The sequence below is a fragment of the Equus caballus genome, chromosome 12 (assembly GCF_041296265.1).
Source record: "Equus caballus isolate H_3958 breed thoroughbred chromosome 12, TB-T2T, whole genome shotgun sequence".
Taxonomy (NCBI): domain Eukaryota; kingdom Metazoa; phylum Chordata; class Mammalia; order Perissodactyla; family Equidae; genus Equus; species Equus caballus.
The window spans coordinates 48,653,249-48,680,793 of record NC_091695.1 but is presented as its reverse complement, the minus strand read 5'-3'; the positions used below and the strand labels follow the sequence as shown (position 1 = coordinate 48,680,793).

Sequence of the window (27,545 nt, the reverse complement as noted above, 5' to 3'; positions counted from 1 at the left end):
CATTTACAGCTAGGGGCTCAGAGACGAATGTGGCTGGCTGAGGCCACACAGCCATCAGAGGCAGGCTGGACACGTCCCTGGCTCTGCGTGGGCCCCAGACCTCTGCCAGAAGACGGGGAGGAATGCGGTCAGCATCGCCCTCCCGCTCCCAGGCCTGCAGGTGGGACGCGAAGTGAGTCTGGTTTCTCCCGGCTTCCGTCCCAGCCTCAGCCGTGCCCACCGAGAGCTGAGGCTTGGTGGGTTCTGGCCCCGGATAGCGAGGCCCTGCATCCCGCCTGTGCGGCCCTGATAAGGCACCAGTGACCTTTCCTTACAAGGATCCCATTGTTCTGGCCCAAAGGTGGGCGTTTGAGGGGGAGCGGGGGGAGCGTTTGGAGGCAGAAATGCTTGGAAGGCGACTTGCGGTGGGAGAGGGGCGGGCAGGGGGCCAGCTCCAGGGTGGGGCGTCACCAGTGGGGTGGGCTCCATGCCCACCCTCCACGCCTTGCTGTTGGCCCATCGGCCTTGGCAAGGGATCAGAGAGCTTGTCACCTGTCAGGTGCCCGAGCAAGTTGAACTCGGGGATCTGGGGCTGGCCTACCCCGCCGGCTGCGCCAGCACCCTGACAGGAAAGAATACCCCCACCCGCTCCTACCCCCAGACCACCCCAACCAGGGCCGTGGCAACAGCTGCACAAACCCGGTGCTCCCTGAGCAGGGGCACCTGGGGGCCTGGTTCCCAGGGGCACGTGCGTCCCCCAGCACTGGGATCCCTGCTTGCTGGCTGGGCCAGCTGAGGGCTCCAACAGCAAACCATGGGGCCACTGTCCCCTGCAGAACCAGCCCCGCCTGCCACAGAGGCAGAAGAGACAGCTTCCTGAGACCGAGGGAGCCACCGAGCCTTCCAGGAACGGAAGCTGCTCACACCCGGGGCTCTGGCAAAGGAGGAGCATGGCCCTAAACCCCGTGGGCCAGTCTGGAAAATGCTGCCATGCCCTCCCGGACTTAGGAGGCTGGTGTGGCCTTGGGTGCAAGGAGCGGGCCGCTGTGGCTTTCCTGCTGCATTCTAGGCCTGCAAACCCCTTTGTCTGAGGGTCACCAGAGCCAGGCAGTACCGGGACACATACACCCAGTGATGCCACTCCAGCCACTGCCCCTTCTCCTGCTTCCTGGCCTCCAGTATGAGCCTTAAGGGGCCTGGGGGTCTCTGGGCTGGGGCCTTGCTTGTAGAGAAACACTGGACCTTTCGGATCAGCATTGCCCCAGGCCCCCGCGCCAGCTGTCATGGCCCCCTCACATGCAGGTGTGTCCACACACATGCTGTGCTGGGGACAGTCTCGACGTGGGGGGGGCGCCCTGGGCTCCTTCCTCCAGGCCCCACAGCGTCCCCTCGAACGCTTGGACTTTGTGATAATAAGGAGCAGGTGAAGCCACAGCTGAAAGTAGAAACAGCCTCATTGACGCTGGCAGGAAAAGGACCTGGACACCTGTTGGCCAACAGCCAGCCATGTGCAGATGAGCAGCCGGCCCAGTGACTAGGGGTAGCGGGAGGGGGCGTTACTGGCATGGGGGGCACAGACCAGCACCCGGAGGTCAGGGAGGCCAACGAGGGCAGGCACATGTCAGCCCTTGGCAGCTCAGGCAGGCAGAACCCAGAGCCCCAGGACCCCGGGGCTGGGCCCAGAGAGCACCCCCCCCCCAGCTCTTGGCTGGCTGGAGCCCAGGCCCGGGGTCTTTGCAGCAGGCAGTGCAGGACGGAGCAGGGGAGCTGCCCGCCGTGGGTACTGTCCCAGGTTGCTGCTGGCTCACCAGGGAGTCTGTTTCCTCATCCATCCTTTCCTCTTTACCTCCCTCCCTCCCATCGCTTCATCCTCCCCCTCCGTGCTCCCTCCCTCCCTCCCTCCCCTCATGAGTGGGCTCCCGTGGGGGCTGCACACCCAGGACCTGCGAGCCTTCAGTGGTCATGGGGAGGAAGAGGGCCATGGACCGTGGGCGCTGTCAGCCCAGCATCAGGTGGACGGTCCTCCCAGCTCTCGGCCTCCAAGGGCCTGGAGAGCCTCTCGGTGCCAGAGTCCCCCCGCCTCCTGCCAGCGCCTCCATCCTCCTCTGCCCCGGGCTCTCTGATCTTTACTATACCTGGCGTGGCAGGCGGCCTGGAGAGGGAAGCTCACCAGGGTTACGGTGGAAACTGGCCCTGGCCACCTCTCCGAGGACCCTCCCGTGACCCGCAGATGAGGAGGAGTGAAGCCTGGGGGCATTTGCCCTGGGTTTTTGCCTCTATCCCCCCAGGAGCTTCTGGGGTGCCCAGCCCTGTGTCCCTGCTCCCTGCTCCCAGTGCTGGGAAGATGCAGTGAACGGGACACGCACATCACCCTCTCCTAAAACTTGCATCCTGTGGAGGGAAGAGAGTTAACACAGAAGAGAGGAAGGCAAAAGAGACAGCTCCAGGAACCTCAAGCGTTATGTGGGGAATTCACATAGCGTGAGACACGAGACACGAGGACTGCGACCCTCTGGGAAGTGGCATTCAAGCTGAGTGTGGAATTCGAGAAGATGTGGGCGAGGGCATTCCTGGAGGAGTTCCTGAGCAGGGGCCTCCCGGCAGGATGGGCTCAGCATTTTCGAGGAACATAAGGGGCCAGTGTGGCTGGGCCGAGTGGATGAGAGAGTGGATGGGGAATGAGGTGGCAGAGGGGGCAGGGCTGTGGACAAGGACAGTGAGTCGGGACTGCGTTCTAAATGCAGTGAGGAGCCACTGGGGAAGTGGATTTCCCTTCGCAATGAACAAAACTTTCCCCAGGCTTGACCCCCACTGAGATAACCCCTGACCTGCAGTCGGCAGCTGGAAACAGCAGCCAGGGATGGGCACTGGGAAGACCAAGGGAGGGGTGTCTTCAGGAGAGCTGTGTAGACCCCAAGACCTACTGAATCCGAGGTGGCTTGCTGGGGCTCGTGCGCTGGTCTGGGGTGTCGGTAAACAGAGCGACAGTTACTGGTACACACCTGTATTGCATTCAGATTGGTGGGTGTCTGTTCCATACCAGCAGTTCAGTCATTAGAGTGTCACCTCTGATGTGTCTGATCTGTGGGTGAATAGGAAGGAAGTGGGGAAGGGAGGAAGGAAAACCTGGCTGCTCAGCTGACTGGCTAGAAAGATTCATGGAGGAGGGAGGGGGTGGAGAGATGAGAGGTTGGTTGGATAGTTAGTGGATGGATGGATAGACAGACAGACGGGCAGATGGGTGGATGGAGAAATGATTGGATGTTTGGATGGATGGATGGATAGGAAGTTGGATGGATGGATACCTAGGCAGGTGGCAAGATAGATAGATAGGTGGATGGATGGGTTGATGGATGGGTGGGTGGGTGGGTATGTGTGTGGGCAGGTGAATGGATGGATAAATAGATGAGTGGATGGCTGGGAGATTGGGTAGATGGATAGATAGGCTAATGGAAAGATGGAAGGATAGGTGGATGGATGGAGGGTGAATGGATAAATGGATGGAAGGGAGGGAGGGAGGGGAGAAAAGAGAGAGGATGGTGTAGTGAGTGGATGGTGGAACTCACAGACTAATGAGCATCACTGGGCCTTAGCAGTGCTTGGAGAAGGCATGGAATGGGATCTGAGGAGAAAGGCAGTCAGTGATCCCCAGGCCCTCCCACCCTGCCCTGGTAGAGCCAGGCCAGATGGCCAGATGGGGGAGCTGAGACGGAGCTATGAGCAAGAGCCCCTCTACCTGCCCCGAGTCTGCAAGACTCAACCCCTGAGAGAAATGAGGCTCCAGGTAGAGGAGGCCTGCCTGTGCCCGCATCGCGCATCACTCTCCCCAGCGGCCCCCAGGGCAGGATGGCGTCTGACTCACCTTGGCTGCCAGCCTGGTGCTTGGAATGTCTCGGCTGGATGGTGAGTGAGCCAGGCCTCCTCTCAGGCTCTGGCTCTCTGGCCTGAGGCACACCGGCGCTGGCAGCACGTGTCCACTGGGACTCCGATAAGCGGGTCTGGGCTGCCCAGGTGCCCCTCTCTCCCCCAGCAGGGGGTTTGCTGGAGGCCCAGCTGAGATGGGGAGAGGGTAGACTCCTCGGGAGCCAGGTTTTAGACTCCAACATGGCTCAAGCACAGGCCTTGCTGCTTATTAGTGTGTGACGTCGGACCAAAAACCCCAACCCCTCTGACACCAGTGTCCCCATCCCTGAAATGGCAAAGGTAACAAGCTTAGTCAGGTGACACGAGAGGGAGCAGGAAGAGAGGCCGGAGGGGCCGCCCAGCCCAGATGCAGCCTGGGAGCCCCTCTCTCGGAACCCTGGGCAGGGGGCACAGAGGAGGTTCTGGGGCTGTAGACAGAGGCCCCAGGCCCCCTGCCCGCTCCTGAAGCCACCCGGTCACCAAGGAAGGGCGCTGCGTGTCTGCGGCCTGCCCAGGAAGGCCCCGGGCCCCAGGAGAAAGTAGCCTTTGTCCAGATCTTGGCAGGCAGCCCTCCACCCACCCAGGGAGACGGCAGGCACAGCCCCGGGCCTGGAGGAGAGGTCGGTCAGCCCTTGTGGAGCACATCCTCGGGGAGAGGACGGAGCGCAGGACTAGGGGCTGGAGTCCGGCTCTGCCAGCGCCTCCCGGCTGTGCCCACAGGGCGAGGCCTTCAGCTCTCGGAGCCACGATCTGCTCATGTATAAAGCGGGCTGACGGCGGCGGGGCCGGTGTCGTCAGCTGTCAACCGCGTGCCCCAGCCCTGCTTGGGGTAGGGCTGTGAGGGGGACAGGAGAGAGGGAAGGAGGCCGGGCAGTGGCAGGGCCCGGGAGGGCGTGACAGGCGGCGGGAGGACAGACATGGAACTCCCCGTGGCTGCTCCTTCTGTGGGTTCCCCGGGCGCTGTCTCGGACGGTGCTGAGAGGGAGGGAGTAAGGCGGCTCATCCAGGGACGCGATGTCTTGGGGCGGGCGTGTGAAGCCGGGTGCACCTCGCCTTGGCACCCCTGTGCTTTCTCTGCGTGTAAGGAAGGTGCCCTGGGAGCTGCAGCCGGGAAGACAGACTGAAGGAGCGCGGAGAGGAGGGGCTCCTGGCGTCCTTGGACGGGATGGGCAGGCCAAGCTCAGGGACGGCCCCAGCACCACCACCTTCCTGCACTCTGGGGCCACCTGTCCCGCCTGCCTGCGTCCCCTCTCTTGGGGCAGCTCTTGGCCGCCCCCACCCCCCCCCCAACCCCGCGTGCATCAGTGCTGTCTCCCCACCATGGAGCTCCGTCACCTGGGAGGGAAAACCTGGTGGCCCAGCATGGGTCAGGTGCCCACCCCAGGGCCACTTGGCTGTGGCCAGGGTCTTAGGGAGCCGGTTGAGCACTGGGCCTGGGAGGTGGGGTTCTCAGAAAGAGGTAGCTCCACACCTGGGGTGGACTGCACTCCTTCCCCGGGGGGCTGGTCCAGCCTGGCTCCTGACGAGGGCTTTGTCACAGCCCATCCTCACTCATCAGCCCTGGAAAGCCTGAGCTCGGCCGGGCAGCCTCCCCCGGGCCGACCGCCCCTGCTGAACGCAGGGCCCTTGGGCCCTGCTCGTCCCATTTCTGAGATGTCCCCTGAGTGGGGACCTGAGCATAAGACACGGTGGCCCCCGCCACTCACCCCTGACCTTCTGGAGTGTCTTTGGCCCCCTGGCCAGGGTAGGGGAGGATGGCTGCCTGCATCCAGGCCCCAGGGCCGCCCGTGGTGTGACCCATGCTCTTCTCCCTTCCAGAAGCCCCCCAGCGCCCAGGCCATGAAGGAGGAGGCCTTTCTCCGGCGCCGCTTCTCACTGTGCCCGCCTTCCTCTACCCCTCAGAAAGTCGACCCCCGGAAACTCACCCGCAACCTGCTCTTCGGGGGAGAGAATGAGCTCTACCCTCTCAGCCCAGGTCAGTGCTGGCCCAGGCGGCCCCCGGCAGCTGGGGCGAGGGCGAGGGGTGGGGGCTGGGCAGCCGCCAGGGCCTGGGTCCTCCCTGGCTTTGCAGCCTGGCTGTGTGATCTTAGGCAGGTCGCTTCCCCTCTCTGTGCTGTCCCTGTCAGTGGGGTCGACAGCCTTGCTCTGCTTCCGCCCACCTCAATGCTGGGTGCTGTGCGGGACGGACGAACAGAGGCCTTGCCAAGCAGTAAAGAGCCGTGGCCAGTGGGATCGGGTGAAGCCCATCTGGAGCTCAAGCAGGGGGCTCCCCAGTCCAGGTTCAGGGGGCAGCTCGTCATCCTTGAAGAGACAGTGTGGTGCACTGGTCCCAAACACAGGCCCCGGGACAGGCAGCCTGAGTTCCAGCTCCAGCTCTCCTGGCTGGGTGACCCTGGGCCAGTGGCAGGACCTCTCTGGGCCTCAGTTTGCTCATCTGTAAAGTGGAGATAACATTAGTACCTGCTCCCAGCTTCAGAGGCGTCCTGGCTCTGGGGGGGAAGATTCAGACAGGGCTGCTCTCGTGCAGCTCGGGGGTAAAGCGCTAAGGACGTAGACCCCTGGGTCACCTGTACCTGCTGCTGCTTTCGCGGCTCCAGGTGCCCCCATCTCCCACCTCTCCACGTCTGGGCTGAGCTCTCTCGGCCGTGTCTGTGACTGCTGTCCCCCCAGCCCAGCCCTTCCTTCCTGGTGCCCTTGTGTAGGGGCACAGCAGCCCCTCCCTCCTCCCTGGGCCTGGCCGGCCTCCTCCGGCCTGCCCGCCCTTACGCCCCGCCTGCTTTGGGAGTGAGGAGAGAGGAGCCAGTACCCTTCTGTCCACAGTGTCTGTCCTGCCCCTGGAGGAGACCGGGAGAGCGTGAGGCCCACACGCTGGCAGGGGCCTCTGGGGACCCATCAAACAGATGGGGAAACTGAGGCTGCATGGGGCGGGCCTGTCGAAGTCACACGGCAGGACACCTGGGGAAATAAATCCGACCTTCTGCTCTCCTGCCACTCCCTGGGGAGCAGGGTGGGAGGGGAGGGGCGGGTCCCAGTTGGCGGTCAGTTTCAGAGGGATTTGGTCCCCAGCGCGGCTGGCCCAGGCAGTGCAGGCCCCACGTGGGGTGAGGACCTTCTCCAGGGAGCAGAGGAGGTGGCAGGTTGGGGGGCAGAGAAGGAAGGCGGGTGTGAACAGGCCGAGAGGAGGGGAGCGCCGGCGCCCGCTCCCTCAGATGCTCTGAGGGCCCCAAGTCCGCCCAGCCCAGCAGGCGGCACCCACCCTGGGCCACTGCCTTCTGACAGCTGTGAACAAGCCCCCAAGACAGCTGTGTAATCAAGAGGACCTGGAGGAGGGCCCCTGGGGAGTGGAGGAAGCCCCGCTCACCCCCAGCCCAGGCTTTGGGTCAGGGCTCGGGGTGCTGTGTGGACGGGGAGGCAGCGAGGCGGGGCCGAGGGCAGGGGTGCCGTGTGACCTCGAGTGACCGCTGGTCCAGGGCCTTTCCTGCCCCAGGGGAACCTGGGCCCTGGAGCCGGCATCACATCCTCAGGTCACCGAGCCAGCTTTCTGCAGAGACGGCTCTCAGCCCCCAGCCCCTGCCCAGGGCTCCGGGGAGTGGGTCTGCAGAGCCCCTGCCCAGGCTGGTTCTCGGGTGCCTGTCCCACCGCCCCCAGCAGTAAACCACCGGCCCTGGGAAGCGGGCTGGAGTGGCCATCAGGCGGCCTCCTCCGAGACCGTCCCCTCCTTGCTCCGGCCGGGAACCCCAGCTTTGGAAACCCACTTCACAGCACACGGAGCAAGGGAGGGTGACCGATGCCCCAGGATCAGATGCTGACACCTCGCATTCCTGTCCCTCCGCCTCAGCCAAGCTGGAGAGGGACATGGGCACCTGCCCGGGCTGGTGCAGGAATGCTGTCTGGCCACCCCCTCCAGAGTCCAGCGCTCAGGGGCGAGGGGATTCTGGCCCGAGGGTTCGGGTGTGGAAGGAGGCCGGGGGGTGGTGCCGGCCCTGAACCGGCCGCGTGCCTCTGGGCCTGGACGCCACAATCTTTGCCTGAAAACAGGTGGGCCTGTCTTTACAGAAGCCCAAAGGACACGCCACCACAGTGCTCAGGGTGCCCGGGCTCCTCCCTGCCTGACACTCCCCCAGCCGTGACGCCAGCTGGTGGTGCTCAGCTCTCTCGGGGCAGAGTCCCAGCGGCCTCGGGCTGGCTTCCTGCCCCACCCAGGCCACCCTCGCCCACCCTCGCCTGCCACACTGGCAGCCAGCCCAGGCCGGCCGACCCGCCATGCCCCGGCCCTCACCCCCCGCTGCTCTCTTGCAGGGAAGGACATGGAGCCCAACGGCCCATCGCTGCCGAGAGATGAAGGGCCTCCGACCCCAGGCTCTGCCACGAAGGTGCCACCGGTAAGACCGGGCTGTGGGAGCCTGCCAGGGGACAACAGGAAGTGGCTCAGGGCAGGGGACAGCAGGGGCACTGGTCCATTCCGTGGGGGTCAGCCCTGAATCCAGATTTCGAGTCCAGGGAGGCCGCTGGCAGGAGGGGCGGCCACACAGCCGGTCAGCCGCTTCATCAAAGCCCCTTCCTGGCGAGACGGAGGCGAGAGAAAGGCTGTGGGCTGCCAGGCGGCATTCGGGGACAGAAAATAGTGACGAAAGGAGGCCCCAGAGCCCTGTCGAGGGGTGAGCTGTTCCTCCCTCTGCCTCTGCCTGTGCTGTTCCCTCCACCAGGATCACCCTCTCCAGCATGATGCCGCGATCTGGAAAAGCACACACACGTACACACATGCACACTCACAGAGACACACACACACACACATAGACATAGACACAGACACACCCACAGACACATTCACATAGACACAGACATAAACACACTCACATAGACACACACAGACACACACAGATACGTATACTCACACACACTCACAGGCACACAGATATACACTCACACACAGAGACACACTCAGACACTCACACTCACACAGACACACATTCACACAGACACACACCCATGGACACACACACCCCATGTGCTCCGCAGGCCAGCCCTCTCAGCTGGGCCCAGCTGTGCCCCTGCAGGCTCGCTTCGGTCAGGGGAGGGGAGGAAGCCGGGCACCACCAGTGGGGTTTCGGGCACACCCTTCCTGCCCCTCCATGAGGCACCCAGGTCGGGGAAGCCACAGCCCAGACGCTGACCCAGCTTGGTGGCTCCGGGTTCTGAGGTGGGTCTGGGGCGCTACGCGGGGAGAGCCAGCTTCTCCCCCGCCCTGCCCCCTGCGCCCCCGTGTGACCCAGAGCAATGGCCTTGCTTCTCCAGGCCCCAGGTCCTGGTCTGTCACACAGGGGTTAGTGGTGGTTCTGACCGGCTGTGCCCGTGTCCACCTCAGGCGAAGCAGCAGCCAGACTTTCGGTGGGTCCCCCACCCCCGGAGCCTGTGTGCCCCCTGGCCCCAGGGCTGCCGGCTGCTGGGTGAGCAGTCGGAGCACCAGCATTTGTGTCTCTGTGTGTGTACATGTGTATGTTTGGAATTATTTTTAATTTTTTTTAAATGTTTAATTCGTAGTAAAATACAGGTAACACAAAATTTACCACCCTAACCATTTCTAAGCTCACAGCTCAGTGGCGTTAAGCACATTCACATTGTGGTGCAATCATCACCACCATCCATCTCCAGAACTTTCCATCTTCCCAAACTGAGACTCTGTCCCCGTTAAACACTGACTCCCCCTCCCCCAGCCCCCAGCGCCCATCACCCTACTTTCTGTCTCTGTGGACTTGACTCCTCCAGGGACCTCATGTGAGTGGGATCACGCGGGATTGGGCCTTTCGTGTCTGGCTTACTTCACTCAGCGTGTCCTCTAGGTTCACCCACGTCAGTCAGGATTCCTCGGCTTTAAGGGTGAACAACCCTCCACTGGGTGGATGGACCATGTATCCATTCCCGTGTCGTTGGACACTTGAGTTGTTCATTGTTTTAAGATACAGATTGATTGCATAAGAGCATCGGAGACGTGGCTGTCCTTCTACAACCCAATAAAACATACAAGCGTTGCCAGAAACGCTCGATTTGGTTCAAATTTCGGATTTTGTTCATTCAGCCAGTAGTTGTCTTCTGAGCTTCTTGTGTGTGCGCAAGGCCCCGCACTGCTGTAGATGCCGCAGGGCGTCATGGAGGAAGCAAGTCTCTGCTCTCCTGGAGCTCACGTCCCGGGGGCGGAGACAGGCGCCAGACAGACCAAGGGCGTCGGCAGCGCGTCAGAGCCCACGGGGGAAGGAAGGAAGGCTCCTCACACCCCCCGATTCTTGCAAGCAACTTGGGGCTGCTTTAGGGGGCACGGCTTGGGAAAAGATGCAAACTCGAATACACATATGTGTGTGTATATGTACGCACATGCGTGTATAGATACGTATGTATGTATATATAATGTGTTATATATTCTTAATGATATAAAATTCAAATAACGTGAAATTAACCATTTTAAGTGAACGATTTAGTGCATTCACAATGCTGTGCAAGCACCACCTCTGTCTAGTTCCAGAACATTCTCATCATCCCACACTGAAGCCCCATGAGCTGTCACTCCCATTCTCGCTCCCCCAGCCCCTGGCAGCCTCTCCTCCACTTTCCGTCTCTATGGATTTGCCTCATTCTGGACGTTCCGTATAAACGGATTGCACAGAGTGGTCTTTGGTGACTGGCCTCTGTCACTGAGCATAGTGCTTTGGGAGTCATCCATGTGGTGGCATGAGTTGGTGCTTTGTTCCTTTTTAGGGCTGAGTAATATTCCTCTGAGTAGGTGGGCCACAGCGGGCTTGTCTCTTCCTTGGCTGGTGGACAGTCAGGCTGTTCCCACTTCTCAGCTGCTGTGGACGATGCTGCCATGGACGCACATGGATGTGTATTTGTTAGAGTCTCTGATCTCAATTCTTTGGGGTTCATACTTATGAGGGGAATTGCTGGGCTATGTGGCAGTTCTATAGTATAGAATATTCTATAGTCTATAGTAACATGGAATTGTCAAAAATTCTATGTTTAACTTTTTGAGAAGCTGCCAAACTGTTTCCGCCAGCAGCTGCACTGTTTTACAATCCCGTGAGCCATGCGTGAGGGCTCCCATCGCTCACACGCTCGCCAACACTTGTGTTTTTCTGGGTTTTTTAAATCATTAGTCTAGCAATCCCAGTAGGTGTGAACTGGTGTCTCATTCTGGTTTGATTTGCGTTTCCCTAATGATTAGAGATGTTGGGCATCTTTTCATGTGCTTCTTGGCCATTTGTGTATCTTCTTTGGAGAAATGTCTATTCAGGCCCTTTGCCCATTTTTTAACTGGATTATTTGTCTTTCTATTGTGAGTCGCTGTGGGAGTTCTTTATATAATCTGGACACTAGAACCTTGTCAGATATATGATTGCAAATGCTACCTTCTCGCATCCTGTTGGTTGTTCTAAGTCAGTTTCTTAAGTAAATGATAGGTGGCCCCTTTCTGGTCAGACACTCGAGTTCACAGTTCTGAGCAGCATCTCTCGTCTCTGAGGTGCTTCCCCACCTCACCGGCCCTGACGTGCGGCAGGCAGCATGCGGGCATGAGCAGAGGGCCCTGGGGGCCTGGGCAGGGGCCCAGCACAGCCCCGGGAAGGCAGACGCGGCGGGCACTGCCTGCAGTGCTGGGCCGGGGCTGCTGTGACCAGACCCCGGCTGGCCTTGCTGGGTCTTGAAGCAGAGGGATGCTCGGGTCAGACGCTCCATCCTGTCCACCCCTCCCCAGGCCCACCGCCCCAGATCTCGCCTTCTCTCTCCCTCTGTTGCCTAAAACAAGCACAGCTCCATTCAGCCACAGCTGGGGGACAGCCGGCCACGGGGAATTGGCAGCAGCTTTGTGCGTTCGTTCAAGACGCTTACCGAGCTCCCGGCTGCCGGGGCCGAGGAGGTGCTGGGATGTAAGTGTCCCTGGCGGGTGCTCCAGACACTAAACAGAATCGTCTGGGAGGCTGGAATTGCAGAGGTGCTAGGGGACCAAGGGTGGGTGTGTGTTGAGGGGGTCTGATGCCAGCAAGGCAGTCGTAGTCTTCTTTCTTCCTGGGAAGCGGCTCAGTGGGGCCTGAGGAAGGAGCAGAGGCTGTTCGGCAACAGGGAAGAGCATTCCATACCAGGGGAACAGCATGTGCCAAGTGCACTGAGGACACTGCACAAGAACCCCAGCTCCTCAGGAAGGCAACTGGGGCATCCTGTCGGTCAGGCCCGGCCCCTGGGGGCCTGTCACCTGGTCAAGGTCCAGCATACGTATCGTCACTCAGATCTGGCTCCTTCTATCACTCCTGCTTCAGCTCAAAGACTGCTTCTAGAGCAGAGTCCCCCGGGCACCCCGGTCCCGTGTCCCTGTCTTCCTATGATCTGGAATGTTCTCATTGGTCTCATAGAGTACAGCTCCAGAGTGAGGCTGTCCGAGTTCAGTCGGAGCTCGGCTCCACTCCACGTGAGCTGTGTGGCCGGGGGCAGGTTCCCGAGCCTCTCTGTGCCGCAGTCCCCCTGTCTGCAGGACGTAGGTAATGACGATGACCTGGGCTGTGGCAGTTCATGTGCGCACTGCTCTCCACCCCCCCACCCCGGGTCCTACAGCCCCTCCTGCTTGTGGACAGCCTGGCTCCTTTCCAACCCCAGCGCCTGAAGTCACGCCTGGCACGCAGTCCTGTGGGAACGTGGCTCCGCTAGACAGTTCAGGTCCCAGCCCTGCCACGTGCCTACTCTGCAGCCTCCAGGAGCTACTCCACCTCTCTGTGCCTTTGTTTCCTAGTCAGTTAAGCGGGGACAAGAACCAGGCCCCCTCGTGGGCGGTTGAGAGAATTAAGTGAGCGAATCCAGGCACAGCACCTGAGACCCATCCAGGCGACGACGGTGTCGGCTGGTGCTGGTCTCCGCTGCGTCATCTCACCCTGTCGCCTGTGCAGGGCGGGAGCCGCTGGCCGCCGGGCCTGCCTCCCTTGCATGGAGGCTGGGGGGTGGTGGCGAGAACACCCAGGCACGCAGCCCGGAGAGCAGAGCGGGGCGGGAGTCTTTCTGGAAAGGACCGGAGAGGAGTATTTGAGGCTTCCCGGCCACTGTGGACCACATGGAAATGGAAGGGCATGGCTGGGGCCGGGAAAGCCTTATTTACAGATGTCGAAATTTGAAATTGTGGGACTTACACATCTCACAAAATATCATCCTTCTGATTTTTTTTCAGCCACTTACACATGTAAACCCCTCGAGGCTCGCAGGCGGGGCCGGGCTTCAGGCTGCAGCCTGCCATCCCCCTATCTGTAGCCTACAGTCCTGGCTCTTTCTCCCTACTCCCCTCCCCCACCTCCCTTTCCCCTTCTGTGGGAGGACCACGGCCCCTCCAGCTCCTGGGTCCCCGGATCGCTGCTCTCAGCCCCCGCGGGCTGCCCGGTGGGCCTGGCAGGCAGTGCCTTCTCGCCGGCAGCCAGGGCAGGCTCGGGAGAGGCCCCGCGTGGTGGTTCCCGCGCAGTAGTCCCCAGGGCACCAGGGATGGGAGCCCCCCCAGCATGTGTGGGCCCCTCCTTGTCCGGAGCTGGTCACGTGGCAGCGCCTCAGAAGGACGCTTCCTGGGCAGCGTGAGGAGGGTCATTGCTGGCTTCCCCGTGTGGGCACCCGGGGAGATACTGACCTTGAACCTAGGCCTGGTGGTCACCTCCGAGCTCCATTCATATGCTCTCCTCGACCACCCTGATCCTACACCCCGCCCCGCCCCCCAGAAGTGTTGGTGACCTGGACAGGGGCGGGCAGGGACCAGGTGCCTGTCTCTGCCTCTGGTGCACACCCTGGGCCTCCAGCCGGCCCATACGGCCCTCAGCAGCCCCAGGCCGCACCCCGATGCCCTCTCCCCCAGCCTCAGTCTCTCTCCTGCAGGCAGAGTCCAGGCTGTGCAACGGGTCTGACAAGGAGTGTGTGTCCCCTACAGCCAGGGTCACCAAGAAGGAGACTCTCAAGGTGGGCACAGACCCCAGGAGGGGGTATGGGTGTGAGTGGGCACCTGGGCCAGTGAGGCCACCATCCCCCAGCCTGCCAAAGGGAGGGGACAAACCGCCCCCTGGCCACCTCCGTGCCCCCACTCCCTCTCCTCGCCCTGCCCCTGTCCTCACTCCCCGGGCTAGACGGCGGAGGTCCCAAGGGCAGGAGGAGCTGGGGGCTGGTCAGCCCCAGCCTTCTCCCTTGACCCGCCCTCTGGGTACCCCGGGCGCAGGCGCAGAAGGAGACCTACCGGCAGGAGAAGAAGCGGGCCACCAAGCAGCTGTTCAGCGCCCTGACGGACCCCAGCGTGGTCATCATGGCCGACAGCCTGAAGGTAGGCGTGCCGGGCACCGTGTCGTCCAGGGCTCAGTCAGGAGGCCTCCCCCAAGGATGGTGCAGTCACAGCCACTCGGGAGATAGTTCAGTGTGTTCGTTACTTCAAGTCTGTGCCAGTGTCCTGGGGCTGCCCTAACAAATGGCCACATGCTGGCAGCTGAAAACCGTAGAAATTGATTCTCTCCTGCGTCCGGAGGCCAAAGGCCAAAATCAATGTGTCAGCAGGGCTATGCTCCCTCCCGTGGTTCCAGGGAGGGTCCTTCCTGCCTCTTCCAGCTTCTGGGGTCCAGGTGTCCCTGGGCTGGTGGCCGCATCACCCCAGTCTCTGCCTCCATCGCGCACAGCCTCCTCCCCATGTCTCTCTGTGACCTCTTCTCTTCTTGTAAGGACCCAGTCGCTGGATCAGGGCCCACCCTCATCCAGTGTGGCCTCGAGTTCACTTGCTGACATCTGCAGAGACCCTCTGTCCAGTGAGGTGGTGGCCGTGGCCCAGGGTGGGGGGTCCCAGAGTGCCTGTGGGGCCCTGTGCTGGGCACAGGAGGAGGCGAAACTCAGGCTTCCCGGGAAAGGACCAGGGTTGGGGTCAGAGGCCATGCTCAGACCTCACTGAGGCGGTGGGCAGCTCCCGCACCCCGAGCCTCGGTTTCCAGCTCCACACAGTGGGGTAAAGCTGCCGAATTTGGGGTCTGCCGTGAAGTGTAAATGAGGCAAGTGCATCAGGGGCCTGGTCATTGCACAGCCCAGGACCACATGGGAAACTTTTTTTTTCATCACAAAAAGTGCACAAAAGTGCATATTTATTTAGAATGAGAAAAGAAATGACAAGTTTCAGAATTTACAAAGCTGACAATTGCAACAGTCGCAGCTCCTTGCTGGTTCCTCCCAGGACCCTGGAGGACCGTGAACGTGAGCTTGAACTTGAACTTGGCCTCGAGCTTCACGAGTAAATCTGTTCCTGGCTGTGGTGTGTTTCTTTAGATTCGTTATAATTTATGAGCTCCTTTTAAAGCTGGTAGAGAAATCTGCCCGCAGCCCAGAGCCCCACCCGCTCTGCCCCCACTCCCCTCCCCCGAAGCCAGCCGGCTGCCCCTGGGGCATCGGCCTCCAAGGTGTCAGCAGCAGCGGTGTCCGTCCCCACAGATCCGAGGGACCCTGAAGAGCTGGACCAAACTGTGGTGCGTGCTGAAGCCAGGGGTGCTGCTCATCTACAAGACGCCCAAGGTGGGCCAGTGGGTGGGCACGGTGCTGCTGCACTGCTGCGAGCTCATCGAGCGGCCCTCCAAGAAGGATGGCTTCTGCTTCAAGCTCTTCCACCCGCTGGACCAGTCCGTGTGGGCCGTGAAGGTACTGCTGTGGGAGCTGGGGCTCGGGAGGGCCAGGCCTGGGGCCAGGAGAGCGGCCCCCTGGGAGCCGTGTGGAAGAGCACTTTCAGGCTGCAGGAGGCTCATCCTGGGGCCCCAGAAATGGGGTGGGGTGGGGGGTCCAGAAGCAGGCTGTCAGTTCCAAATGGGCCCATCACCGCCCAGCTGCAGGGGCCCTGGGTTAATTCTCTCAGTGGCCAGGGGATCAGATGTGGTCCCTGGCCCTCCATGCGGAGGTGACACGATGGGAGCAAGAGGACACCTCGAGCCCTGCCCAGAGGTGGGGGAACAGGGCCACGTGAGTGGCTGCCCAGACCTCACCCCTCATGACCCCGGGGCTGCCCAGCCCAGGACTAACTGGGGTCAGGTTGCCAGATCGAACCCAGAGTGCCCAGGTAACTTTGGATTTCAGAGAAACATCAAATCATTTTTTAGTAGAAGTATGTCTCAAATATTGCACGGGTATATTTATACCAAAATAACAGTATTTATTATTTCTCTGAAATTAGAACTGTATCGGGCATCCTGGGTTTGCAGATGCTGATTCTGGCACCCTGGATTGGGGAGTTCAGAGCTGGAAAGGAGGGGACAGAGCCACCAGCTGAGGAGGGGAAAGCGAGCTCCCACCTCTTTGCCTCCCGTGTCCATGTGGCTGGTGCCTGACCACGCCGGCGGGGCCCTGAGGCCCCAGAAGTGCCATGCGTGTCTCCCTGTGGGTCTGCATGCCCTGAGTGACGTGTTTCCACCTGTTCTGGGTGCTCCCTCGGGTGACAGGGGTCTCTGCCTCTCCAGGGTCCCAGAGGGGAGAGTGTCGGCTCCATCACGCAGCCCCTCCCCAGCAGCTACCTGATCTTCAGGGCCGCCTCCGAATCAGACGGTGAGTCTCCGCCCACCCCACGGGTCTCCCCCACCTGGAACCGGGACCCCCTGGCAAAGTTGTGGAGCAGGTGCCCGTGACCCCGTTCGGGCCCTTCCACCACCGCCCAGGAAGGAGGCAATCATGGGACAAGCCCGGGCCTGGGCCAGGCAGGCCACCACTCACTCGTACCCCTCTCTGAGCCTCAGTTTCCCCACGGGCAAACCGTGAGTGAGAACACCTGTCTCCCCAATAGTTACGAGAACCAGGTGACCTTATATAAAGCAACCAGGTTACTGAGCGCCAGGCACCCTTGAATCGATAGGTTCTACTGTTACCATCCGCATTTGACACATGAGAAAACCGAGGCACTGGCAGACTGCCAACAGGAAAGTGCTGGAGCCTGGATAGGAACTGATTTCCTCACATCCCGGTGCATCACACGTTGATGGAGTGCCCTCCAGTGGTCACTCCGAGCAAATGCGGCTGCCCCTCCCGCCGAGCCCTCTGAGGGCACCTCCTGGAGATGGGGTGACGGGCAGCCATCCCACCGGTGGTCCAGGGTGGCCAGCGCCCTGCCTCAGGCAGCCTGGCCTGACCCGAGGGCTCCCGCCCTTCCGGCTCGATGTCCTAGACAAGTGGCGGTCCTGCTGGTGCCTCGCCGCCCCCTGGTGGTCAGACTCCACATCCACGCCCTTCGGTCCTCTGAATTCCACTGACTTTTCCTGAGCCCCCGACTCTGTGCCAGGCCCCGCACGGGCCCGGGATGGACAGGGCAGCCCATGCCCTCATGGAGCCTACAGTCTTGGGGGAGACATGAGCAGTGAACTGTCAGACAAGGCCGGTTGGGCTGGAGTGTGAGCTGAGTCCCTGATGGGGTCAGGGGGCCGTGATCAGGGAGGAAGGGCATCCACAGCCCCCATGGGTATGAGGGTGGGCTTCCTGGGGGAGGCAGCCCGGTCTTGGGATGGGCTCAAAGGATGCATAGTGCTCAGGATGTGCAGTCCTTTGCGGCCACCAGAGAACACGAGCATTCAGGCCCCAGTTCCAACTCGGTAGGTACTGCTCCCCTGACCCCCACCTTTGTCCCCTGTGAATGTTCAGCCCAGGCCCACGTTCAGCCATGGGGCTCTCGGGCTCCGAGCCAGCCTGCAGGGAACCCCGGCAGGATCCCAGGTGTCCCCTGAGAAGCAGGAGCCACCACCCCTGCAGGCCCCTCCCCCGATTCCCGTTCTGTGGTTTTCATCATTGGGAAGGAAGCTGCTCCGACAAGAACCTTCCTGAAAGTGCCTTAGTCTGGCACCCCCACTCTCAAAGACCCCAAAGCCCGTCTCTGAGTAGCACAGCATATCATTGTAGACGCTCTCGCGAGTGGAAGGGCCACTGTTAGTGATCACACCAAGACATCAGGGGTCACCTGGTGGACACACGCCCCACAGCTGTTAACACCCTGGGACATGCGGCTGGTGCTGGTCTAACCCGCTGGTGGCCTCCACCGGGAGGGCAGCACGGATGAGGGATGAAGGCTGGGCATTGGAGGCAGCTGGCTCTGCCCACCACCACTCTGCCCTCCAGGCCCATCTGCTCCCCCGTCCAGCACACCCCAGGCCTCCCTCCCCGCCCTCCCGGATCTGTTCCGGCACCAGGAGGGCAGGCTCAGCACCCCCAGGAGCCCGGGGCTGGGGACCCCCAGACCCTGGCTGTCACTGGCACTGACACACAGGTCTCCTTGTACATGCGGGCAGGCACAATGTGCCACTGGCCACCAAGCCTCCAGTCAGGAGGCCAGCCTCTTCCACTCCGTGTGGGCCTGGAAGCCTCAGTTTCCTCATCTATAAACTGCCCTTCTATCGCCAGCCCTCCCACTGGGACGCTCCCTGGGCTTGGCAGCCCCTCCCCAGCCTGCCTCCCACCCTCCTGCCCTGTGCTCCAGGCCAGCAGGAGCCCTCGCCCCTGAGGCCCACTCCTGCTCCTGTTCCCCAACCTGTGGCAGACAGTTTGGTCAGGGAGGGTCCCCTCCCCACTCCATATGCGGGAACCTGAGGGGCGTCTGGGTGGAGGGAGCTCTGAGTCTTGCTGGGATGTGACCTTGAGGGGGTGTGTGAGCATCCTTTGAGGCCTGTCTGAGCGACAGCTTCCTCTGGACATGCATCTCCGAATCAGGGCCTGCCTGCTAAGTCCGTGGCCACGGGACTCTTCAGGTCTGCTCCTGACACTCACACACACACACTTGCACATACACACTCGCACACGCACACGGCAGAGGTCCCTGTGGAGGGCACTCTCTGGGTGGATGGTGGAGAGGGAAGGGATCTCTGTTGGGACGGGGAGGGGGCGGGGGGGCGGGGGCAGCATCCCTGGTGGGGAAGGGGAGGGCTAAGCGGGGCTGTCTACTGGGCTTGGGGGGATCCCCAAAGTGTCAGGACAAGGGGGGGAGTTTCCTGAGGGGGACACAAGGGGGGTCTTTGGTGAGGACCAGCCGAGGGAAAGGGGTGAACACCCCTTGTAGAGGGGCCCGAGGAGGACTCCCCATGGTGGAGTGGGAGCTCCTTGGGGAAGGGCATCCTGGTCGATGTGGGGGCTCCCCAGTAGGAGGCTATGGGGGGCTCCTTGGTGAGGAAGGGCGAGAGCGGGGCAGATTAGGTCCCCAGTGGAGGGGCGGGAGGCAGGGGCTCCGGGGCCGGGTTGGCTCAGCCCATGCTCCCCCACAGGCCGCTGCTGGCTGGACGCCCTGGAGCTGGCGCTGCGCTGCTCCAGCCTCCTGAGACTCAGCGCCTGCAAGCAGGGCCGCGACGGGGAGCCCGGGTCCTCACCAGACGCATCGCCCTCCTCACTCTGCGGCCTGCCCCCCTCAGCGGCCATCCACGACCAGGACCTCTTCCCGTGAGCAGGGCGCGGAGGGCGGGGTCGGCCCCTCCTGGGAGCTCGAGGCTGGGGACCCCCAGGGCACTGACACATGGGTCTCCTCGTACATGGGGGCAAGCACGATATCCCATGGGCCACCGAGCCCCGGGTCAGGAGGCTGGCCTCCGGCACTCCATGTGGACCTGGGAGCCTGAGTGTCTTCGTCTATGAACTGGCCTAATAGTGTCAAATGCCAGTTGCCAAGGCGATTAAACCCAGGGATGTGGGTGAAGCGCCCAGCAGTGACGGGGGCCCTGGGTGGGGGTGCCTGGGCCTCACCTGTGACCTGGGACCCACGGGCACCACCTGCCTTCCAGGCTGAACGGGTCCTCCCTGGAGAACGATGCTTTCTCAGACAAGTCGGAGAGAGAGAACGCCGAGGAGTCAGACGCTGAGGCCCAGGACCACAGCCGGAAGACCGAGAGCGGGAGTGACCAGTCAGAGACCCCAGGGCGCCCAGCACGGAGAGGGACCACGTATGTGGAGCAGGCCCACGAGGAGCTGGGGGAGGTGAGAGCCCACCCCGCCTGGGGCATCACCCTTCACCTCACCCCTGGTCCCTGAAGTGGTGGTGGCTGTGCCTGGCCGTCCCCTGGCGGACGGCCTGCAGGCCCTCAGGGCACAGGAAGGTCAGGATGGTGGGACTTGGGGAGAGCAGGGGAGGGCCGTAGGGCTGGGGCTGAGCGTGTTGGGAGGCCACAGAGGGTGGTAGGTGGGGGCCTGCTGGGTCCAGGGGAGACTTTCCGAGGGCTGAGGGGCAGAGGGAGAAATGGGACCTGCTGAGGAGGAGCTGTTGTCAGGAGAAAGCCAGGGGCACCTGGACCTGGCAGCGATGGAGGAGGGGCACTGGGGGTGTGGATGCATTGCAGGTGGACGGACGGGCAGGGCAGGTCCTGGCCAGACGGTGGTGCCACCTGCGAGGTGGGCGCCCTGGGAGAAGGAGCTGGCGGCTGGGCGTGGGGACAGGACTGTGTCCGAGTTTGGACATCCAGGGGAGATGCTGCTGCTTGGGAGGGTCCAGGGCTCAGGGCATAAGGGCGTGGAGTGGGCAGCCTGAGGGTCCCATGGGCAGGGGCACCCCACCCTTCAGAGGATGAGCACAGATGAGGCCCTGCAGGGGACCCCAGGGCAGTGGGAGGGGAGCCCAGAGTGCAGGGGGCTCAGGGGCTGCTGTGCTGACAGGTGGAGCAGGAGGACAGAGGGGGTGACCACAGGATAGGTAACGGGTGGTGGCGACCTTCACCAGGGCATTCTTGAGGGGGGAGGGGCAGGGCTAAAGGGAGTAGGGGTGGGACATGGGGGTGCCGGAGGGTTCGCAGCTGCCCCCTGAGCTGAAGGCTGGCCTGGAGATGGAAGCCAGGGATGCTCAGGGCTCCACGTGCCGCTCATTGGCTGGTCCCCGCACGAGGGTCAGGCATGGCCCTCCCCCAGGGGCTCCCCATCCCCTAGGTGCCCAGGTGTGCTATCCAAGCACCAGGCCTTGGCCACAGCGAGGCAGGCACAGAGAGGCAAAGTGACTTGTCTAAGGCAACCCAGCAGGATGGTGACTGCTGGCACCCCATTCTGTCTCCCTGGGAGTGGCTGCCATCCAGGCCAAGAACACAGACAGCCCTGAGTTCAGATCCCACCTCTGCCTCACACAAGCTGCGTGACACTGGGCAAGTCACTCGTCCCTCTGTAGAGCGAGGATGACCGCAGTGCAGGTGTCCTGGGGCTGCTGCGAGGAGTGCATCTAGGAAGGAAGACAAGGAGTGCCAGCAGCCTGGGACCCTCTGCTGCCTCTTCAGCCCAAATCCAGCTTCAGGCCTCCCTGGGGGCTTAGAGGGTTGGGGACCCCCCCTGTCAAGTGCAAACACACCCCAGTCCCAAGGCCTTAGAGCCACAGAAGGTGGGGGTCCCTGGGGAGGGGAGGTGGGCTTGGCGTTCGCCCAGGTGCTGCAGCTTGGGGCTTCCTACGAGTGAGGGGAGGGTCCCCGCTGGATGGCCTTGTCCCGTGAGCACTTCACAGAGCTGGCCTTGCCCCCCAGTACCTGCCCTCTCGGTGGCCATCCCCAGACACCTCTGTGACCCTTTAGAGGTCATCCTGCCAACCTGAGGGTTTGCTGTTGGTGTGGGAGGTGCAGCCCCCTGCCCAGGCCTGGCCGGGCAAAGCTGCCTCCGGGCTCAGTCCCTCTGCAGCACGTGTGGGCGCAGCCACGGTGGTGGACGGCTCAGGGCGAAGCGGACGGGGCCCGGGACAGCCCTCCAGCCGTGGGACCCGGGACAAATGAGGGCCCTTTCTGAAGGGAGCGCAGGCATGAAGCACCCACGTTGCGGGCAGTCGTGGAGATTGAGCGGTCTGGGGGGGTTTCCCCATGCATATGGCGCCTCCTGCCACAGGCACAGAGTCCTACAAAGTCCGCGGGTGGGTCTCAGCAGCCAGGGCGGGGGAGGCTCCCCCATGGACTTGGAGAGTGTGGGGTTTGCCAGACCCAGGGCGGGGCCCAGGGCAGCCGGGCTGGAGGGAGCCAGGGCCCAGTGGGTGTCCCTCTGGGCTGGGGTGGGACACGTTCTGGAAAGTGCAGGGGCCAGATGGGGCCAAGCCAGGGGGTTTGCCTGACGGGGCGGCGGGGTGCAGCCGCCCCCTCCCGTCACGCCTCCTCTAGCCAGAGCCGGCTGCCACCATCCTGCCCACCCCTCCTGGCTGCCTTGGACAGCACAGAGCTGGGGGACTGACCACAGCCCCTCTGCCGGCAGCTGGGTGAGGCATCCCAGGTGGAGACGGTGTCCGAGGAGAACAAGAGCCTGATGTGGGTCCTGCTGAAGCAGCTGCGGCCGGGCATGGACCTGTCCCGCGTGGTGCTGCCCACGTTCGTCCTGGAGCCCCGCTCCTTCCTCAACAAGCTCTCTGACTACTACTATCACGCCGACCTGCTCTCCAGGTGAGCCAGGGGGGTGCCGTCACACCACATGCGCCCGAGACCCCCAGCCTCCCTCAGCCCCTGCCCGCCCCATGGAGATTTCTGGAGGACCCCGGGGCCCTGGGCTGAGCTCAGTCCACTGGCCCTGCCGGCTCAGCCCTCCGAGGGGGCCAGTCTCCAAGACCAGCCCCAGGAGGAGCTGGGGGCGAGGGACAGTGGGGGCGGCTCCATGTCCCTCTGATCGGGGGCTGGAGCCTTCAAAGGTGAGCATGGGGTCCACCCTGAGCATCTTCAGTGCTCCCCGAGTCCTGAGCCCTGGCCTTGGCGTCCTCAGGCTGAGCACAGCGGGCTGCAGAGGCTGGAAAGGGGAATGCAGGCTCAGGAGCCCACAAGAGGGAGCTGGGTGAGGGTGGGAACACCAGGGGGGCTTCATGGAGGTGGAGCACCCTGCCAGCCCCTAGCCAGCTGCACCCTCTCTGCCCCAGCATTGGAGCCGCCCTGACGGGGCAGGACCAGAGGGGCCCATGCGGCCTGTTTCCAGTGAGGGGACGGGGGTTGGGATGGAGGGAGGGAGGGCCGGGCCGGGGAACGGGAGGAGGTGGTGCAGGCCCGGCCTGGAGTCAGGGGTCCCGCTTGTCGCAGGGCTGCGCTGGAGGAGGACGCCTACAGCCGCATCAAGCTCGTGCTGCGCTGGTACCTGTCCGGCTTCTACAAGAAGCCCAAGGTAAGAAGCAGCCGCAGCCGGGAGAGAGTGGTCCCTTCCGGGTCCCCCCACCCGCCCTGCGTCCCTGGGCACTCCCCTACCCTACGCGGCCCCGAAGGATCCAGATCGTCCCCACGGTGGCCCCAGGCACTCAGAGATGGGGCAGGCCCTGACTCCCCACAGAGGGTCAGGCCCCCAAGAGTGTTCCTCCCCATCAAGGAAACGGCTGCCACACACATGCCGCAAAAGGGGTTTTCGACCCTGAACCTCAGTGGCCCTGGGACCTGGGGTTTCCATTGTTTGTCTTTTAGTCGTGGACCCCTTTTGAGGACCCCAAACCTGGGCTCAGGCGGGGGCAGGGCTGCTCTGGTTGCAGTGACAGGAGGGGCCTGCAGCCCCACCCACTCCCCTGACTCCCCCTTGGAACTCTGGGGTTCCCTGGGACACAAGTTTGAAACCACAGTTCCGGCTTCACCTCATCATTGTGCAGGTGGGGAAACTGAGGCTCAGGGAGGGAAAGGGATGGCCTCAGAGTCACCAGAGTCACACAGCAGGTTGGGGGAGTGGAACCAGGTCTCCTGACTCTGCTGGGGTCTTCCGCGTTCGGCCGCAGGCTTGGGCTCGGCAGAGGGGCCCCTTGGCCCTCGGCAGGGCCAGGTGTGCACGCAGGTAGGCTCGCTGAGTGCGTGGGCTCTGGGGGCAGAAGGGGCCTCTCCAGGAGGACTTCTCAGAGGAGGAGGCTCTGGAAGGCTGTCTGGGATGGGACAGCCGGGCGCTGCAGGGTCAGCTCAGAGATGGATCTGGGAAGTTCAGCAGAAAAATTGATGGGAGGCTGCGGGTGAGGCTCAGGGGCAGGTGTCCGTCCAGGGCATCCTGCAAGCTTTATCACTCACGGAGCGCCCAGGGTGAGGCGGACACACACACAGCTGGAAGTGAGGGAGATCCGGGGGCGCGTGAAGGGGGTGGTCCAGTTGGTTCAAATCAGATCAGAGGTTCTGATCTGGACCCCACGGAGGCCTGGAAGGAGCACTCTCCAGATGAGAACTTGTACCCCTGCAGTGGGGACAGACGTGGGCCGTGTGGGGAGCAGAAAGGTGGGGAGCGTGGCTGAAGCAGAGGGAGAGGGTGAGGCCAGGGGCCTGGGCCAGAGGGTTGGGCGTTTTACTTAAAAGGTCTTTGGAAGCTACTAGGGCCTTTGAGCGGGCCGTGCACTGGCTCCACCACAGTCCAGGGAGGTGGGTCCTGGTCGGGGTCTCGTGTACCCCTCGGAGTCAAGGAGTGGACAGGACACCTCCTAGGCTGTCCCCCCAGAATGTAAGTCACGAGCAGAAGTGGGGTGCTGTCCCCAGAGGCTGGTGGTAAACCAGGCCCATCTAGACACCTGCTCCCTGCAGATGCCCAGGGCTGTGGGCAGGGGCAGCGCCCCCTGTGTTGTCCCTCAGTCCATGCCCCACCCTGGCTGGGGTCTGTGGCCCACCCGGTTGGTTCCTCACCAAGCCTCTTCATTCGTTGCCTGCAGGGAATCAAGAAGCCCTACAACCCCATCCTGGGGGAGACCTTCCGCTGCTGCTGGTTCCACCCCCAGACCAACAGCCACACCTTCTACATAGCTGAGCAGGCAAGGCCCCCGGCCGCACCCGGGGACGCTGGGCTGGGCAGTGGGTGGGACCCCAGCAGAGAGCAGGGATGGATCCAACCCCGAAAGCCAGCCGGGATTCTCCCAGGCAGTGCAGACACAGCGATGCTGCTGTGACAGCAGAATGTTTCCTTGAGGAGGGGGACATGGCATCCCGTTTTCTTAGGGGGCACTCTGGGGTGGTCCGGGGATTCCAGTGTGCTCCCAGGCCCTGGGACTCAGGCCCGGCTTCCCTGGGCTCCCAAGTGAGAGCTGGAAATGCCCACGCCTGCTCCTGGCTCTGGGAGGAGTGCCCTGGATGGGGGCTTCTCATCAGGAGGTCGGGCTCTTGACTCCCAGGAGCTGCCCACTGCTGGGGCCATTTCAGGAGCCGCCGCTCTGCCCACAGGTGTCACACCACCCGCCCGTGTCCGCATTCCACGTCAGCAACCGGAAGGATGGCTTCTGCATCAGCGGCAGCATCACGGCCAAGTCCAGGTTCTACGGTGAGGGGGGCTCCCCTGGGCCCTCCACGGGGCCTGGGGAAATGGGGGCAGGCCGGGCTCCTGAGCCGGTGGTCACCAGACCTCACGTGGTGGCCATGTGTGTCCCTCCGCACCTCTCCTAGTCAGGGACCGTGCGGGTGGTAAAGTGCCCAGACCCTGGAGTCAGCTCCCTGGGCCCCCGCCCCTCAGCCTCGGAGTGGGAACCTTGGCAGGGATGCCGTGAGGGTCATGGGGAAGCCCCTGCATGAAAAGGTGCCGTCTAGAGCCGTGCTGTCCAGTTGGCGCTGCTTGCTGCATGTGGCCATTTAAATTGATTAAAAAGAAGTAAAACTTAACGTGCAGCCACGTCACTAGTGCTCGGGAGCCGCATGCGTCTGGGGCCCCGGGTCGGACAGCGCAGGACAGAACGTTTCCGCCGTCACAGGAAGTCCCAGGAGCAGCAATGCTCCGGGCCGGGCACCGCGGGTGCTCCGGAAGCGTTTCCATTTTTCCCGCATTTCTTCATCGTCTTCTTGGTGGGCAGGTGTGCTCCGAATCCCTCTGCGTGCCCAGCAGCCAGCAGAGGGCGTGCAGGGTCAGCCCCTCCCTCCCACCTCCGTGCTCCCATCACTCACCGTGGCTGAGACTCTCAGCCCAGAGTGGGCCGTACCCCCTCTAAGGGTGTTTAAAATTGGAGCAGGGCCTCAGGCTAGTTTGAAAAGCTTCCCTATCCCCACCGAGAATCCTGCTTTAATAACTGAAAGAAATGTTACTATGTGACAAGTTAAGTAAGTGTTTAGGATGGGTGATGTGTGCCACGTGGACAGGGCTTGTACAGAATCTGAGGCTCAGAGAGCTTAAGTGACCCACCTACAGTCACACAGCTGGAGGTGCTGGGGACTCTTTCCACCTGTTGGAAGGAAGCTCAGACCCTGTGACTTAGTGGTGGGCTCTGGGGTCCTGAGGGTCCATCTCCACTCACTGGTCCCATTGCTCCATCTCTGCAGGGAACTCCCTGTCAGCTCTGCTGGATGGCAAGGCCACACTCACCTTCCTGAGCCGGGCGGAGGACTACACCCTCACCATGCCCTACGCCCACTGCAAAGGTGAGAGGCCGTGCCGCCCTGGTCCCAGGGGGCAGAGCCCGGGCTGGCTCCCTTGGTGAGAGTGCCCTGGCCCTTGTCTGTTTGAAGCATCTGAATTGCATCCTCACTCTTCAGTGACTTCTCAGCTGGGTACAGAATTCCAGGCAGGTTGCTCTTCTCTCTTCTTTGAAAAAGTTTCATCACCTTCCAGATTCCATTGTGGTTGGTGACCAGCCGGCCATCGGCCTATTTGTTACGTAATCAGCTTTTCTCCTCTGGCTGCTTTTAAGGTCTTCTCTTGTCTTTGGTGTTCTGCAATCTCACTACAGTATGTCAAAGTTTGGATGTCTTTTTTAATTAATAGACTTTTTTTTTTTACAGAAGTTTTAGATTTACAAAAAAATTGAGCAGAAGGCAGAGAGTTCCCCCCTTTCCCTCACCACACACGCATACACACACACACACAGGGATCCCCAGTTATTAACATCTGGCGTTGGTATGCTACATTTGTTGCACTCGATGAGCCGGTATTGATAACTTCTTAGCCGGTATTGATACCTTCTTATTAACTAAAGTCCAAAGTTTACGTTAATGTTCACTCTTGGTGCTGTACATTCTATAGGTTTGGAAAAATGCATGATGTCATGTTTCCATCATTACAGCATCACAGAATAGTTCCACTGCCCTAAACATCTCTTATGGTCAGACGGGAATAGGTGAATTCCCTTATTCCTCCCTCTCCCCTCCCCCCAACCCCTGGGAACCATGGATCTTTTCACTGTCTCCATGGTTTTGCCTTTTCCAGAAGGTCACAGAGTATGTAGCCTTTTCAGACTAGCTTCTTTCACTAAGCAACATGCATTTAAGCATTTACGATTCATCTGTGCCTTTTTTGTACCTTAAAAGCTCTGGATTTCTTTTTTATTTTTGCTGCTTAAGGGTTTTTGTTTGTTTCAACTTTTTAAATCCGAGATTTCATGGCTTTAATCAAGTCTGGAAATTTTTTAGCCATTATCTGTTTCATACTGCCTCACCCCAATTTCTCCCTTTTTTTCCTAGAACTCCGGTTAGACATCAGTCAAACTGTCGCATTCTATGCTCTGCATCTCATCTTTTAGCCCCTTGCATTCTGGAGCATTTCTTCAGAGCTACCTGCAACTCTGATTAACCTGATGTTTAACTCATCCACTGAGTTCAAGTTCAAGGGTTTGGATTTTTTTCCCTAAAAGTTCTACTTGGTTCCATTTCAAACCTGCCTGTTTCTTTTATACTTGTACCTTGTTCCTCGGTCATGTGTACAAGTCGTTCGTATAAATCTGTAAACACGCAGACACAGTTGCTCTGTATTCTCTCTCCCGTGTTTCTAACGGGTCCCACCGCCCACAGCAGTCCCTTAGACGATGCTCCATCCAGACTTGTTCACTGATGGCT

At 61.5% G+C, this 27,545-nt stretch overlaps 1 protein-coding gene across 3 annotated transcripts in view; it reads left to right on the top strand.

The window, feature by feature from the left end:
• Positions 1-27,545, top strand: part of OSBPL5 (oxysterol binding protein like 5) — a 76,814-nt gene that overhangs the window by 31,613 nt on the left and 17,656 nt on the right. For all 3 annotated transcript variants that reach the window (XM_023654728.2, XM_023654725.2, XM_023654727.2), the window contains exons 2-14: positions 5,701-5,857; positions 8,182-8,264; positions 13,768-13,848; positions 14,102-14,203; positions 15,346-15,549; positions 16,359-16,443; positions 19,134-19,305; positions 19,644-19,836; positions 22,063-22,247; positions 22,869-22,950; positions 24,449-24,547; positions 24,954-25,050; positions 26,037-26,135. In XM_023654728.2, coding sequence (XP_023510496.1) covers positions 5,722-5,857; positions 8,182-8,264; positions 13,768-13,848; positions 14,102-14,203; positions 15,346-15,549; positions 16,359-16,443; positions 19,134-19,305; positions 19,644-19,836; positions 22,063-22,247; positions 22,869-22,950; positions 24,449-24,547; positions 24,954-25,050; positions 26,037-26,135 — 1,618 coding nt within the window. In that variant the 5' untranslated portion in view covers positions 5,701-5,721. The remainder of the gene's footprint in view (positions 1-5,700; positions 5,858-8,181; positions 8,265-13,767; positions 13,849-14,101; positions 14,204-15,345; positions 15,550-16,358; positions 16,444-19,133; positions 19,306-19,643; positions 19,837-22,062; positions 22,248-22,868; positions 22,951-24,448; positions 24,548-24,953; positions 25,051-26,036; positions 26,136-27,545) is intronic.